The sequence below is a fragment of the Schistocerca gregaria genome, chromosome 1 (assembly GCF_023897955.1).
Source record: "Schistocerca gregaria isolate iqSchGreg1 chromosome 1, iqSchGreg1.2, whole genome shotgun sequence".
Taxonomy (NCBI): Eukaryota; Metazoa; Arthropoda; class Insecta; order Orthoptera; family Acrididae; genus Schistocerca; species Schistocerca gregaria.
This window is the reverse complement of record NC_064920.1, coordinates 1,186,124,515-1,186,141,340: the sequence shown is the minus strand read 5'-3', so window position 1 is coordinate 1,186,141,340 and position 16,826 is coordinate 1,186,124,515. Positions and strand designations below refer to the sequence as shown.

General features: G+C 37.5%; 1 protein-coding gene across 1 annotated transcript in view; it reads right to left on the bottom strand.

Moving 5' to 3' along the window:
- The window catches only part of LOC126284516 (Down syndrome cell adhesion molecule-like protein Dscam2), a 1,260,408-nt gene that overhangs the window by 148,019 nt on the left and 1,095,563 nt on the right, over positions 1-16,826 (bottom strand). Inside the window, exon 13 of the mRNA XM_049983498.1 lies at positions 1,999-2,144. Within this exon, the coding sequence (XP_049839455.1) occupies positions 1,999-2,144 (146 nt within the window). The remainder of the gene's footprint in view (positions 1-1,998; positions 2,145-16,826) is intronic.

Below are 16,826 nucleotides of genomic sequence, written 5' to 3'. Positions count from 1 at the left end.
TCCGTAAGAAGAACATCAGTCCACTGTTTGAGCATCCAGGTGTCATGTTGATGACTTCATTCTGTACATTCCCTTCTGCAAAGTAGCACCAGAGGTACACATACAGAAAATCTATGACAATGAAGGCCATTCTGCCAGAGCCTTGTGTACACCATTTGCCTTGATACAACACGTCCAGTGGATGCTGTGAGGTCAGATGCCTATTGCCATGCAGAACTTTTTTTAAGGTAGTTACATTGTCCCTTACAACCAAATAAGTGTATTTTTTCGGATGTCACACGTGGTCGGCCCTGCTCTGGCCTCCGTGATACAGTTTTGGTCTCTATCAACTGTCACCACATTCGAGAAACAACAGAACAAATCACTTTAAGCCATTGGGCTGCACCAGTTTGCAACTGTCCTGCTTCCGTTCTTCCTATGGCTCTCCAATGCAGAGTGTCTGGCAGGCATCTTCTCTGTGCCATACTGTGATTGTGTACATGGGGATTGTGGATAAGGGACTACCTGATAAATATTATCCCGTTTGATGGGTGCCCTGATGTCATCACTGGCATGGTTGCCTGTTGACTGGAATGCCATTTTCCATGTGGAACATGATCGTACGGACATCTTTTGACAGTTTGCTGATTATATCGGTACTTAGACACAGGAAGGGGAAATAGCAGTTTGTCACTTTAACTTGGACATCAGTGTACATACTGGCCAAAATATATTCAGTATCTGAGAGGTAAAGGAGCATAGGTCCCATATCAGCTTAGGGCCATATTTATAATGGCCACACATGGTTTAATTTGTGGAAGAAGGGCAGCAGCTCTGTTGCACCCAATGGTCGATTTACACAGTATTAAATGGATGAATACTCATGTAATATTGTCTAAACTGACAATGAGCTCACGCAGGACTGCCACCCTTTTGCCACAAATGAAGCAGTGTATGGGTATCCCACAGAAATTGGACTCTTTCCCTCATACCATATCTGGCTTCAATATATAACACATATATATATCAAAATGAGGAAATTGATGAAACTGCCATGATCACTATCACAATTTTGGCCAAATTTAACAAAAACAAACTATAATCAAATTGCTCATACTTCCAAATTAAGATACTCAAAGGCATCCTAATCCGACTTTCTTTGTCAGTCTAAGTACTGATTTAACAACAATATGGAATGAATTGATTGCTACTCACCACATAGTGCTGAGTAGCAAACAAGCACAATGAAAAATTATGCTGGAAATATTTTAGCATTCAGACAAAGTCCTTCTTCTGAAAGAGAAAACTCACACATATTCACAGACATATTCATACTGTCTCTGGGCACTAAGACCTGACTGCAAGATGCAGGATTCTTTTCACTGTGGCTGTCTGAGACTCAATGCCTCCTCTTTGTGATGAGTAGCAATATATCCTTTCCATATTGTTGTTATTCCATCCTGGGCTTTTGCTGTTTGATTAACTCTTCATTTAAATTCATTCTAATACAAATGAGCAATTGTACCCTGCCATACTGGTGATCACCATTTGCATAGTGTGTTGGCAAAATGACATACAGATCTATTAAACAAAATATATGCTCACCATATAGTTGAGGTACTGATTGGTTGCTAGGTACTTAATTGTGAGGTTGACAATGTACATAAGATTTTGAAAAGTGTTCTTCTTCAGTGCTTATACAGAAACAAACACACACACACACACACACACACACACACACACACACACACACACACACACACAAACACACACACACAAACACACACACACACACACACACACACACACACAAATGTCCAAGAGCTAAGCAAAGTATTCAGTTTTGTTTATATTCCCATCAACTGCACAATACTACCTCAACTATACGGCTACATTCCTTCCATTATTTGCATTCCATACAGAACTTTCCGTTATCATATACACATAGTATAAGCTTTATGTGGCTGTACATTAGAATTTTCAGCAATTATTAGTTGGGAAAGACAACTGCATGATTACCTGGAGTACGTCCGGTATTGGTCCATTGTCCTTCAACCATGAGAATCGAATAGGGAGATCACCAGAAGAGACACTGCAACTTATCTGTGCTCTTGCCCCTTCTCGCAAGTTGGTTGGGAATATGAAAGGCATTACAATGGGTGGACCTAAAAGATAAAGGCACACACTCTGTATTTACTTGATTTAAAAACTGCATGTAAAATAAGAGACTATTTTTCTGATAAATGTATAAAAAAATAAATTAATGGGTTACAATTGATGTGTGGTAACAGTTAAAATTACTCTTCTTTTAAAAATAACTGAAATTGCGAAATTTCTAGTATACTTAAAATTCATATTATTAATTGTACAAACTAACTAATTATTAAACCTATTTCTGAATTTATATATAAAATAATGATATAATTTAGCGAAGATTCTTCTTTGGTAAAGAAAGTTTGTTAACTCTTTTACTTTGTAAACTCTTTGGAATAATGTGAGTACTGCAGAATGTAAGTAGAAGTGGCCATGCCTCTGATGGAAATTGACATTTTCTAAGTTTGTCACCAACTATGTAATTTTTTTTTAATTTGGAAAATGTAAAAAGAATGTGATGTTGAAAGATGTGGCAAAGAATAAAATTCAAGAATAATACAGGCAAATCCTTATCAATTATTTAGCCATCAAGACTTTACGAAATCAATATTTCAGCTGCAAGAATGTGCCCCTCGACAAGACTTTGAGCCATCGACAACAACAATGAGATAATCAAGATAAGTTAAAATTTATTCTTTTGTATATCTTATGCCTCTCAAAGATTTCAGAATTTGTGCAAAGGCAGAGAATCTTGATAGTGACACGTGGGAGTATAAGGTTACAAACCGCTTGTAGGAGGACAACTGACTAAATTTTCATATTCTGCTTTTGTTAAATTGTCATGTTCATTGCTAACAGTCTGAATGAAAGGTCACCAAAAGTAGGCTCTGGCAGCATTCAATAATCTGCTGCTAAGGATGTTACACATGGCAATAACGAAAGGGTCTGCTTACAAGAGGAAGTCCGAAAGTAACTACAATTCATTTCTTATGAACAAAGGGTAATAGTGGCACGTCCTCATGTTACATGCCACTACAACATGCTGATTTGAACAGTCGACCAACCATTATCTGTTTGGAGGATCTGAGTATTATAGGTGACAGCCAAAACCAGTAATTTCTTGTTGAAATTATTGTTGTTGGGCCAGAAAATAATACATTTACTAAATTTATCTTGCCTCTTTTATTTTTTTGCCAATTCTTTAGTTTTAGGTTCCTTTTATGCCAGCAAACAAAAATAATGCACAGGTGAGAACATCCAGAGAGTATGGTGGGTCACGGTTTACCTGTGGTCAAGAGCTATATGATACACAATGATTTTGGCTGGAAGCACTTCCATATATGAGGAGCCAACTGGGCATCACAATGCTCTCTCCTTTTTCATTTCTTTTTTCTTTTTCCTGCAGTGCACCACCACAAATCTAATCACTTGTAACTGGTTAACTATAGTATCCTGGTGAACAATTTTAAAGAATCATACGGGCAACATTTGTAACAAGAGGAGCCTAATGCTTTGCACTTAGGGCTCCTAATAACACTTGTTCAACATCTTAACTTGCAACAATCAAATGTACAAACTGTACAACTTAATGATTTCTTGGATCAATAAAATACAGTCAAGAACATATGATGAATTGTGACTTAAAAAGTGGCATTGCATTCTTTTATCTACACTATTGTGCAACACAAACTAAATCATTTAACTGGCATAGCACTGAGAGACAAAGTACAAAGAAAAAGCACATTATCAAACAGATAATCATCAGTATTAGTACGGAACTGAAATATGTTTGCAAGAGAATGCAGAATTTCATAAATTAAAATGAAAACATCATCTCAAGAATGACAATGAAAAACATGTACAGTCCTGGTGATGAGAAGAGTCACTCACATTTAAGGAAAATGAAAATACCCTAAACCCAGAAGGAAAGTAAGGTGTAGGCAGCAATGACAATTTTCATATGGAAAACTTATTGCTGCAACCTCTAGCACATGCTGTGTAGTGTAGTGGATAGCAGTGTTGGCTGGTATGTTACAGGTTACCACTTGAAACCCAACCACCAGCAATTATTTGTTTTTACATTCTGGAAGATTCTTGATATATATTACCTGTAGGCCCTAGGTCTGTAGCATCTGTATACCTGGAATATTCAATGGGTGCAAAATACAGGCATGTTTGATGTCTGCATAAATAACTATGCTCTACATCTAGAAATTAAGTTCTGGTTTGGCTATATTTTCATAATAAACATGGTTTCAGTGCTAAAATTCACTGATGACCCTGCCTTTGGATTTGGACTTGGTTGTGGTTTTGATGCGACACTTGTGGAGATGCAGAATATTTCAAAACATCTATATCATTGTGACTCCAACTAGGCAATGTAAATGCTGTCACCTTCATGGTCAGGAAACAGAATACAAGCAGTACATTATTTCTACCATCCATACATTCAGGAGACAGGAGGATTCCAGAACAGTAGTAAATCAACTGGACATTAGGCACCCACTAATGTTTTCTGAAGATGGAGGTCTGGACCCGACTAAAAATCTGAAATTGTTTGACCAAGTTACCAAATACAACAGGTGGTATGACATGAACTGTGGAATCAACCTGAAGATGCAAAGTAAACCTAATTTTGTGTATAGTAATATGCCTTTTTATTTGTATACCCGCTCATGTAGAAAAGTTTCTAATGATGAGAAAATACATGTATGGATCAAAGGACTTGGTGTAGAATGAGATGTAGTAGACTGATGGTACAGTTACATAACACCATACATCTTATTAACATACTAGTCACGGTTGATTTCTATTTTTCAGTGCTTTGAAGTGTTGAAGGGATATTGGTTTATGACAAGGTGTCACAGGAGAAATGGTCAACATTCAAAGATATCACTGGAATGGTCATTCAAACTAAAAAATTCTAGTAAACATGGGTTCTGAAATGCATACTTTAAGAGCCATGAGCATTGCTTCTTCTTCAGTATTTGAAACAAATCTTTTCTACTGGAAGATATTTGCTTTCCATATTCTGAGAGGTGGTTTTATGGACCAAAGCAAAAACCAAATGTCCAGCAACATGGGCTGTAATGTGCATACTTTAAGAGCTAAGAGCACTTCTTCATCTTTGCTACTGTGAAGCATATCTTTTCTGTTGAACAAGTGCTAGTAGCTCTTAATATATTCACTTTAGAGCCCATTTTTACAAATAATTTTTTCTTGTTTTTGTTCATAAATGAAGAAAATGCCTGTAGCACTGAAGATATGCATTTTGGAGACCATGTTAGTAGACTTTTTTGCTTTGAATGATTGTTCCTATCATATCCCTGAATACTGAGCATTCCTTCTTGGACACCCTGTATATGTGGTTCTTCGAAGCACTGATTGAGCTGCTGTAGATCTGTGAGTGACTAATAGAGTATACTGCTTAATGTCACACTGATCTCAATTCATCAGCAACATTTTTTGGTATCACTTTCATTGGTCTAAACCAACCAATATGCGCATTATACCTGTCAATTGATCATAAAATGTTACTTGCATAATGGAAAGGAACTTGAGGGGGCGCGACTGAAAACAAAATTAACTGTAGCTGGTCATTACAATGTGAACTCCACAGCTCGATGCTGCATCCCAAAGTGGAAAATGCTGTGGGTTTGTGGTGCTGATGTACATCATCTTGTATCTTTTATTTATTTATTTACTTCGTGTTCCGTATATCTCGTATTGTGAGCACGTCACATAAGATGTGGAACGAGTCAAACATACAAAAAGATACAAAACAGGTTTTCATTAAATATATAAAAAATGTCTACATAACTGCACATAGTTAATACAAAGTTTAGAGGAAAAACAGATATTGGACATATAACACCAGATTTCTTTGAGTGTTAATACAAAATTTCATGTTTTAATTTGGAAAAAAATTGCAAGCATATTTATTTGTTAACAAGATGGATAATTCTATCTAAATGCTATTTCCCTTTTTGCATCATAAAACTCTTCTAATGTATAAACAGACATATTTGACAAATATTCTTTTAGTTTTGCTTTAAAAAGAGATTCATTTTCTCTTAAACATTTTATCTGGTCAGGGAGATGGTTAAAAAATTTTCTTCCTGACCATTTGACACCTCTCTGAACAACTGTCAAGTTCTTAAGTTAACAATGAGGATTTTCTTTCCCTCTTGTATTATATTTGTGATAGTTCTTATTTGATGGAAATTGTGCAGGGTTCTTAATTACAAAACACATCAGCAAATATATGTACTGCGATACAATAGTCATTATTTGCAACTTTTTGAAAAGGTTACGGCATGATGTCCTAGGGGGTACTCTGCGCATAATTCTAATAGCCCTTTTCTAGGCCACAAAAATTTTCTTTGCCAAAGCAAAATTTCCCCAGAAGATAATTCCGTAATATATAACGGAGTGAAAATACCCATAGTATGCGGACTTCATAGTGGTTAAATGTCCAATGGAAGACATCATTCTGATAGCATACATAGCCGAGCTCAATTTTTTTAGGGTCTGTTGTATATGGAAGGACCAGTTCATTTTGCCATCAATATTTACGCCAAGAAATTTAGACACATCCATTCTTTCTATTGGTTGATTTCCACATGTTACATTTACTTCTCTCACTTTTTTTTTGTTTTTGTATGGAACTGGATAAAATTTGTCTTACTTGAGTTTAGAGAGAGACCATTAACACTGAACCAAACACTGAACCAGTAATCACTTCAGAGAGTGTGTTGTTAATTGACTCCTCGAAATTAACATCTGATTTTACACGCATGAAGATGGTGATATCGTCAGCAAAAAGAGTAAATTTGCAAGGCAGGCTTGCACACAATGGTAAGTCATTTTAAACATAGAAAACAACAGTGGCCACAGAATTTAGCCTTGAGGCACACCACAACTAATGTAAGTCCATTCAGACTGAGTGGAGGTATCCCTTGACTCATCTGAGCTGTTTAAAATTACTTTCTGTTTTCTTTCCTGTAGATAAGATTGCAGCCAGTTACCTGTGACACCCCTTATTCCAAGTAGTTTGGCTTTCTGCATGAGAATGTGGTAATCTACACAATCAAATGCATTTGATAAGTTGCTGAAAATACCAATTCCTATCATTTTTTGATTTAGACATTCAAGTACTTCATTTGTAAGTGCATACACTGCATCCTCAGTTGAACAGCTCCTTCGAAAGCCAAACTGGCTCTTGTTGATAAGTCTGTTCATTATGAGACGTTCAGTAATTTTATTGTGCATTAATTTTTCTAGAATTTTAGAGAAGGCTGTTAACAGTGAAATAGGGTGGTAGTTAGTGAGCTCAGCTCTATCACCCTTCCTGTGTAGGGGCTTCACAATGGCATACTTGAGTCTTTCAGGAAAAATGCCTTGTTGAAACGAAGCATCAAAAATATGGCACAGAATATCACTAATCCATTTACATGAAAATTTCAATAAATTATTGGATACGATATCTACTCCTGCAGAGTTATTACACTTTAAAGACCAGATGACTGTTTGAATTTCCTCTACAGTGATAGGATTAATGTACATTTCGCGTAGTATGTTGGAGTATGCATCCTGACATAAAGTCATAGTTTCCTCAACAGAGGGCCTACAGCCAATTTGTTGGGTTACTGAAAGGAAATGCTTGTTAAAAATTTCAGCCACACTTTTTTGATTTTTCATCATACAGAATAATCTATTTTGAGACTAAAATTCTGACATTTGTTTATGATTGCAAACATTTTATATCCAACTAAGAATTAGGGAGTAACTGAGACATCTAAACTACACAAGCAATACCATTTCCTGACAGTGTGACTGATCAATATAATATACATAAATTATCTTTATTTCTTTGTAGATCTAAGTAGCCTATAAAACATTCGCCAAGCTCTACAGTGGTTCATCAAATTTGTTTCGTGCCTTAGGAGTGCTTCAAAATGTGAAATTGAACAAAGTAATGAATAGTTAAGACTGAATGTGGGACGTACATTGAAACATACAGGCCTAATCCGGATCAAAGATGGCTTACTTTTGTGTCTACATAGTTTGGAGAGATTTGTTCAACATCATTACCCTGCACAAATGCGTTCCTTTCTTTTACTTGGTCAGTTGCCGCAGAACTCTACCAATGGGATTTTCTCAAGCATATTGCATGCAGAATTTATAACTGTATTAGAAAAGGTAAGTACAGCCTGATTCCTTGTGTCTCTGTGCCAATCCAGTTTTTGACATTTCTGTGACACTCTCCACGGGAGACAAACAAACCTGTGAGCATACGTGACGCCCTCCTTTTAATACGTTCAATATCTCCTGTTAATCTTACTTGGGATGTGTCCGACACACTTCAGCAATATGCCAAGATGTGTAGCTGAAGTGATATGTAAGCAGACTTCTTTGTAAACTGCCTAAATTTTCCTCGGATACTTAACTCTCGGAAGTCTATCTGTAGAGCTCTAGCGCTGATGAATACTCGATGAACAGGAAGAACAATAACAGTTCCCTTGCTTCTGACAGACAGGGTGAAGCAATGTCCCGTTCCCGTCTTATTGTGTTCTCAACTATGTACAGTACCGGCATTTCTGTATTCTCAACTACCAGGATTTCAGTACAAATGCAGTCACAGTAATTTTATTATCTTCCGCATGCATCGTCCATCTGTGGCGTGTATCTATGTAACTTTCAAACAACTGTTTCTACAGACACATTGTTGTAAGCAGTTTATAGTACCACTAAATGAATCTGTGCCCGTACCAGAGAGTCCACTTGAAAACTTTCTTTTAATTTGTTTCCGATTATTGCTTAAGAGGAAAAACAACTGTATTTGATACCTGTAATAAATTTGATATGCTGTGATATTAAACTTACTTTTTCAAATCACTGCTTTGCAGCACCGAAAACTTTGTAGTAACATATTTGTTTACACACAAGGCAGGAAACTTAACAAATGAAAACAATGGGCACTCTGTCTCACAATGACATCTATACTCCGCAAATCACTGTAAGGCGCATGCTAGATGGTACGTCCCATTGCACCAGTTATTAGGGTTTCTCCTGTTCCATTCTCATATGGAGCATGGGAAGAATGATTGTTTGAGTGCCTCTCTGCGCGCAATAGTTGTAATCTTATCCTCGCGATTCCTATGTGAGCGATTTGTAGGAGGTTCTTCTATATTCCTAGAGCAATCATTTAAAGCCCGTTCTTGAAACTCTTGTAATAGACTTTCACGGCATAGTTTACGTCTATCTTCAAGAGACTTCCAGTTCAGTCCCTTCAGTATCTCTGTGACACTCTCCTACAGATTAAACCAAATTGTGACCATTCGTGCTGCCTCTCTTGATAAACTAGAAATTCAATATCCCCTTAGTCCTATCTGGTACAGTCCCACCCACTTACGCAATATTTCAGGACCGGTCGCACGAGTGATGTGTAAGCAGTCTTCTTTGTAATTGATTGCACTTCCCCAGTATTCTACCAATAGATTGAACTCTACTACCTGCATTAGCCACGACTCAACCTATGTGATCATTCTAATGGCTCTGAGCACTATTGGACTTAACATCTATGGTCATCAGTCCTCTAGAACTTAGAACTACTTAAACCTAACTAACCTAAGGACATCACACAACACCCAGTCATTCTATGTGATCATTCCATTTCATATCCCTACAAAGTGTTACACCCTGGTATTTGTATGAGTTGGCCAATTCAAACAAAGACTCATTGGTATTATGGTCATAGGATACTATGTTTTTCATTTTGTGAAGTGCAACATTTTACGTTTCTGAAAATTCAGAGCAAGTCGCCAATCTTTGCACCAAGCTGAAATCTTATCAAGATCTGACTGAATATTTATGTAGCTTCTTTCAGATAGTACCTCATTATGGGTAACTGCGTCGTCTGCAAAAAGCCTAATTTTACTATTAATATTGTCTGCAAGGTCATTAATATACAACATAAACAGCAAGGGTCCCCAGCACATTTCCCTAGGACTCACTCGAAGTTACTTGTGCATCTAACGATGACTCCCTATCCAAGATAAGATGGTGTGTCCTCCCTACCAAAATGTCCTCAAACCAGTCACAAATTTCACTTGGTACCCCATATGATCGTACTTTTGACAATAAGTGTAGGTGTGGACCTGAGTCGCATGCTTTTCTGAAGTCAAGAAATGTTGTATCTACCTGGTTACCTTGATCCAAAGCTTTCAGTATGTTACGTGAGAAAAGTGCGAGTTGGGTTTCATATGATCGATGTTTTCGAAATCCATGCTGGTTGGCCATGAAGAGGGCATTTTGTCCAAGATATCTCATTATGTTTGAGCAAAGAGTATTTTCTAAGATTCTACAACAAATCCATGTAAAGCATATTGGACGGTAGTTATGTGGATCACTTCTGCTACCTTTCTGGTAGACTGATGTGACCTGTGTCTTTTTCCAAGAACTGGGCACGGTCCTATGTTCGAGCAATCTATGACAGACTATAATTAGAAGAGGGGCTAACTCAGACGCAAATTCAGTGTGCAATTGGCTAAAAGAAAATCAAGCTTTTACTGCCAGAATAACAGGATATGAAATGGTTAGTAACTTCTGTAGAGAAAATTTTAAAGGGGGAAGAACATGAATTTATGTCAAACAAGGAACTGAATATAAAGAAATCAAGTTCAGTAAGATAAAAAACATTGAAAAAGTATTTGAATATTGCGTTTGCAAAATTACAGACCTTAAAATAATTATTGTGTGTGTATACCATTCCCCATCAGGCAACTTTATGGAATTTTTGGACAGTGTTGAAAGTCTTTTTAGTGAGTTAAGATGTTCTACAGGAAACATTATTGTAATTGGAGATTTCAATGTCAACTTTAACATCAACTGTTTAAATGTTACAAAACTGACCAATGTCTTTTGTTCGCATAATTGAGAACCAACTATCTTTGAATTCACTAGACATGGAAAGAACTCTGAAACAATAATAGACCAAATATTTCTTGACTTACATAAACTAGACAATGTTGTAGAAGTGATTGACACTGGATTCTCTGATCACAAAGCACTAAAACTTAGTATAAATAATGTACTCTGTAAAAACTCTAGGCCAAGTGAGAAACACATGCACAGGAGATGTATTAATGAGGACAACATTAGGATTTTTAATTCCTTGTTGAAAAATACAAGTTGGGATCTAGATAAACATGATAGTATAGACATGAAGTTTCAGTCATTTCTAGCTGATTACAAACATAACTTTGAAATTGCTTTTCCCCTTAAGAAAATGAAAGTAAAAAGCAAAATTAACAAATGGATAACACAGGGCATAAGAAAATCTGGAGAGCAACTCAGAATGTGAAGTAAATCAGCAAGGCAAAATCCTGCTTTGAACAACGTGTTAAGTGTTATAGGAAATTATACAAGAAAGTATTTACTGTAGCAACAAAGTTAAATAATGATTCATATAACAATAGAAGTAATGGCAACAAGAAAATGAAATCAGTTTGGAAAGTGATCAATAGCAACTTAGGGAGAAGCAAAGTAAGAAACAACATTGTTATTAAAACTGAGGACAAAACTATAAATTATCCATTACACATTGCCAATATATTCAACTGTCATTTTACAAGTGTAGTTCAAAACCTCATACGAACCCAAAGTAGTACAGACATCAGTCATAACTTCACATTGAATCCCAAAACTATGTTTCTGTATCCTGTAACAGTACATGAGGTAGAGAATGCCAACAGCAAAGTAAAAAATAAATTATCCTGTGGCACCGATGGCATTCCAGACAAAATCATTAAACACAGCAGATATATTACTCCTCTTCTTGTAGATATAATTAATGCATCTTTCAGTACTGGCACTTTTCCTAGAAAGCTGAAACAATCAATTTAAAACCATTATACAAAAATGGGGATCGTTATGATGTAAAAAACTACAGGCCTTTATCAATGTTATCTTGTTTTTCAAAAATTATAGAAAGAGTAATGTATGGAAGACTCTCTACTTTCCTAAAAATAAGTGGAATATTGGTCAATGAACAAAATGGCTTACGAAGGAATAGTTCAACTGAAACAGCTATATACAACTTTCTAAAACTTGTCCTAAATCCAACTGATAATAACGAAGTAAATTGTGGGGTCTTTTTAGATTTATCAAAGGCCTTTGATGTTATTGATCATAAACTACTGCTTGAAAAACTTAGTTGCTATGGAGTCCGTGGTACTGCTCATGCATGGTTTAAGTCATACGTATCTGGCAGATGCCAGAAAGTAGAAATAGTTCATGATGGAAAGTCATACTTTTCTGGTTATAAGGAAGTTAATTATGGGGTGCCCCAAGGTTTGGTCTTGGGACCCCTGTTGTTTTTGATCTTTATAAATCACCTGCCAAACTATTTGACACAAGCTGATTGTGTACTTTTTGCTCATGATACAAGTCTCTTTATTAACGCTTATAATGAGACTGGCCTTAACAGGAAAATTGAAACAACAACAGTTGAAGCAAGTAAATGGTTCAGGGACAACAGTTTATTTGTGAATGAGAAGAAAAAAAAACCATTATGGATGAATTACAGACATGTTTCAAATTATGTGAAGTCCAATATAACTGTGAAGCTAGGCCAACAGAATATACTACAAACGCCAAATACAAAATTCTTAGGAATTTGGTTAGATGAACATCTAAAGTGAGACAAGCGTATAGATGTGTTCAATAAAAAATTAAGTAAATGTTGCTATGTATTTAGAATGCTCAAAAATTGCTGCAGTGATCAAACAGTACTGTGTACACATTATTCATTTATGCATAGTCTTTTATGATATGGTGTCATATTTTGGGGCAATTCAAGTCAGCAAAACGCTCTTTCATTATACAAAAACGAGTAATAAGGGTCATAAAAAGAGCAGCACCTAGAGATCCATGTAGGGAATTTTTCAAGGAATATAAAATCATGACTCTTCCATCCATTTACATCTATGGAAGTATATGCTTTCTGAAGTGTCACCCCCAGTTTTCTTCTTTAAACAGTGAGTTTCATGACTATACAACAAGACAGAGTAATGACTTTCACAGAGAAGTGCATAAGAAAGCCCAGTGCAACTAGATTGCAATATACCACCCGAAAATTCTCTATAGTGCTCTTCCCTTAAAAATTAAAAAGATTCAAATGCTGAGCAGTTTTAAAAGTGAACTCAAAAGAATGTTAATTAGTAATAGCTTTTACAGTGTTAGTGAACACATGAATTCTTCAGAAAGATAGCGTGCCTTCCCCTATCTTATACGTCACTCATATACAAACTTGTGTCGTGGGGTAGACTCTTTTATGTACACACAAAAATTAATTAATTTGTCAATATAGAGTGTTATAATCATTGTTTCTTGTTGCTGTCCATTATACACAGAATATATGTAACTTATTTGTGTCCTATATTCTTACAAATTTATATCATGTAAGCTATAATTGTTTTTGCCCATATATTTAATTCAGATTGTTCACTGATATTTTTTTTTACATAATATGTTGTTATTCATATTTTTTCTGTATGTAACATATGACAAATCCCATATCATTGTACATGATAAAACGGGTGCACAATAAATCAAATCAAATCAAACCAAATCTGACAGGGATTCCATCGGAACCTGGAGCTTTGTTCAATTGTTATGATTTCAGCTGTTTTTCAACAACACTGATACTAACACTCAAAACATTCATTCCTTCAGTGGTGCGAAGATTAAACTGGGACCATTCTCCTGGGTCTTCCTTTGTAAAGAAACATTTGTAAATGGAATTAAGCATCTCAGCTTTTGCTTTGCTACCCTCAGTTTCAGTTCCTGTCTCATTAACTAGCGACTGGACATTAATTTTGGTGCCACTAAAGCTTATACATGCGACCAAAATTTCTTTGGGTTCTGTGAAAGATCGATTGACAGTATTTTGCTACAGTAGTCACTGAAGGCATCACGCATTGCTCTCTTGACAGCCAAACACATTTCATTCAGCCTCTCTCTATCTGTTACCCTGCGCTTTGTTTTACTCCTATTTTGCAGTAATCTCTGTTTCTTTAGAAGTTTCTTTGCAGTGGGTGCATATCGTTGAGGTTCACTCCCATTATGAACTGTTCTACTAGGTACATATCTATCCAGTGCTTGGTCAACCATTCTTTTAATCTTGAGCCAGAGACCCTCTACACGCTCCTGACCTCTGCTTAAAGTTTCAAGTTCCACACTGAGATATAATACTACTGGTTTTTTTATCTATTTGGTGTAAGGATTGGACGATTGAACAATGGAAAAACGTTTTGTGGAGTGACGAATTCAAAAAAAAAAAAAAAATCACGGCACAGAATGTGGCGATCCGGTGGCAGGGTGTGGGTATGGCGAATGCCCGGTGAATGTCATCTGCCAACATGTGTAGTGCCAACAGTAAAATTCGGAGGCGGTAGTGCTATGATGTGGTCGTATTTTTCATGGAGGAGGCTTGGACCCCTTGTTATTTTCTGCGGCACTATCACAGCACAGGCCTACAATGTTTTAAGCACCTTCTTGTTTCCCACTGCTGAAGAGCAATTCGTGGATGGCAATTGCATCTCTCAACACGATCGAGCACTTGTTCATAATGCATGGCCTGTGGTGGAGTGATTACACGACAGTAAAATCCCTGTAATGGACTGGCCTGCAAAGAGTCCTGACCTGATTCCTATAGAACACCTTTGGGATGTTTGGAACGCCGATTCGTGCCAGGCCTCACCGACCGACATCGGTACGTCTCCTCAGTTCAGCACTCCATGAAGAATGGTCTGCCATTCCCCAAGAAACCTTCAAGCACCCAACTGAACGTATGTCCGGGAGAGTGGAAGCTGTCATCAAGGCTAAGGGAGGACCAACACCATATTGCATTCCAGCATTACCGATGGAGAGCGCCATGAACTTGTGAGTCATTTCCAGCCAGATGTCCGGATACTTTTGATCACATAGTGTACATTGTGTAAAATTTATGACGAATCTGCCAACCGTCTGGATGTTGTTTGTGTTGGTTTTGGTGGACACATGGACATTTGTGATAGCATAGCTAAGACTTTAAAATTCTGTGAGTTTTTTGCAATTTATATCGTGTTTGTAGCATGTTTTTATCAATAAATATGGAGTTTTGAAATCAACCTGAGTCCGATATAGCACATTCTTTATTTTCACTAGAGGTGTAAAAATGAAATACAACCGCACGCGACTTTGAAGGCATTAAGGGAATAAAAAATCTTGGCCGACGACAGCGAGCATCCTCTGTGAGGGAAATTGGGCGGAGTGCGGGGACATCGAGGCAACATGGAGCCAGGGATGTTTTCCAGACGTCGTGAAAACGTGGGGTGTTGTCAGTTGTGGGGTCGACGCTGGAAGGAGATATACGCCACACTGCATATACAGGTAGCTGATAAGGATGGGGGTGCGCCAGAGCAAGTGGTGCAGCCGAAGCGTAAGGGCATTGCGGTGTCAGAGGTCGGAGGACCCACTACATTTGGTGTCTTCCTGCTACATTTGGTCATCCTGATACATTCGGTGGCAGAAGCCGCCACAACACTTGGTGTCAATACGCCAGATGTGGCGTCTGATACCACAACAATATAGTTCTACCTCCTGCAGACACTCACTCACTCTCTCTCTCTCTCTCTCTCTCTCTCTCACACACACACACACACACACACACACACACACACACACACACACACAAAATGCGTGTGGTTTCTTTTTCCCGTTGTGCAAAATATACTTTCAGAGAAGATGAAATACTTTGCAAACATCTAGCTATTCAAAAAACACAAAACTATTTTCTCGTGCTCGAGAATACCACATCCATGCAATTAAGCAACTGTCTTGGAAATCGATATCCCTTGCAGGTTGCCTGTCTAACGCCTTCAAGGGGCAACAAAAACTTGTTTTCAATAACGCGCAAAATTATTGATCGAATTTATAAATTGAATATGCTGTCGTATGTATTCATTAAGAGGTACACTCTTATGTTAGAAGTTTAACACAATAAGACAATTATTCCAGTTAGAAACTACACATACAAAAAAAAAAAAGTTTTGCATCACCTCAGTTCCGAAAGTTCCGGAACCTGTACAAAAAATTGGAATAGAGACCAACATAAACATCAAATCCGCCCTTTTTATTGCTCATAAAAAACTCATTGCATCTTATACCTCCATACAACGAGATCTTCAGAGGTGGTGGTCCAGATTGCTGTACACACCGGTATCTCTAATACCCAGTAGCATGTCCTCTTGCATTTATGCATGCCTGTATTCGTCGTAGCATACTATCCACAAGTTCATCAAGGCACTGTTGGTCCAGATTGTCCCACTCCTCAACGGCGATTCGGCGTAGATCCCTCAGAGTGGTTGGTGGATCACGTCGTCCACAAACAGCCCTTTTCAATCTATCGCAGGCATGTTCGATAAGGTCCATGTCTGGACGAACATCCTGGCCACTCTAGTCGAGCGATGTCGTTATCCTGAAGAAACTCATTCACAAGATGTGCATAATGGGGGCTCGGACTGTCGTCCATGAAGACGAATGCCTCGCCAATATGCCGCCGATTTGGTTGCACTATCGGTAGGAGCATGGCACTCACATGTCGTAAAGTCGTTACGGTGCCTTCCGTGACCACCAGTGGTGTAAGTCGGCCCAACATAATGCCACCCCAAACAGAAGGGAACTTCCATCTTGCTGCACTCGCTGGACAG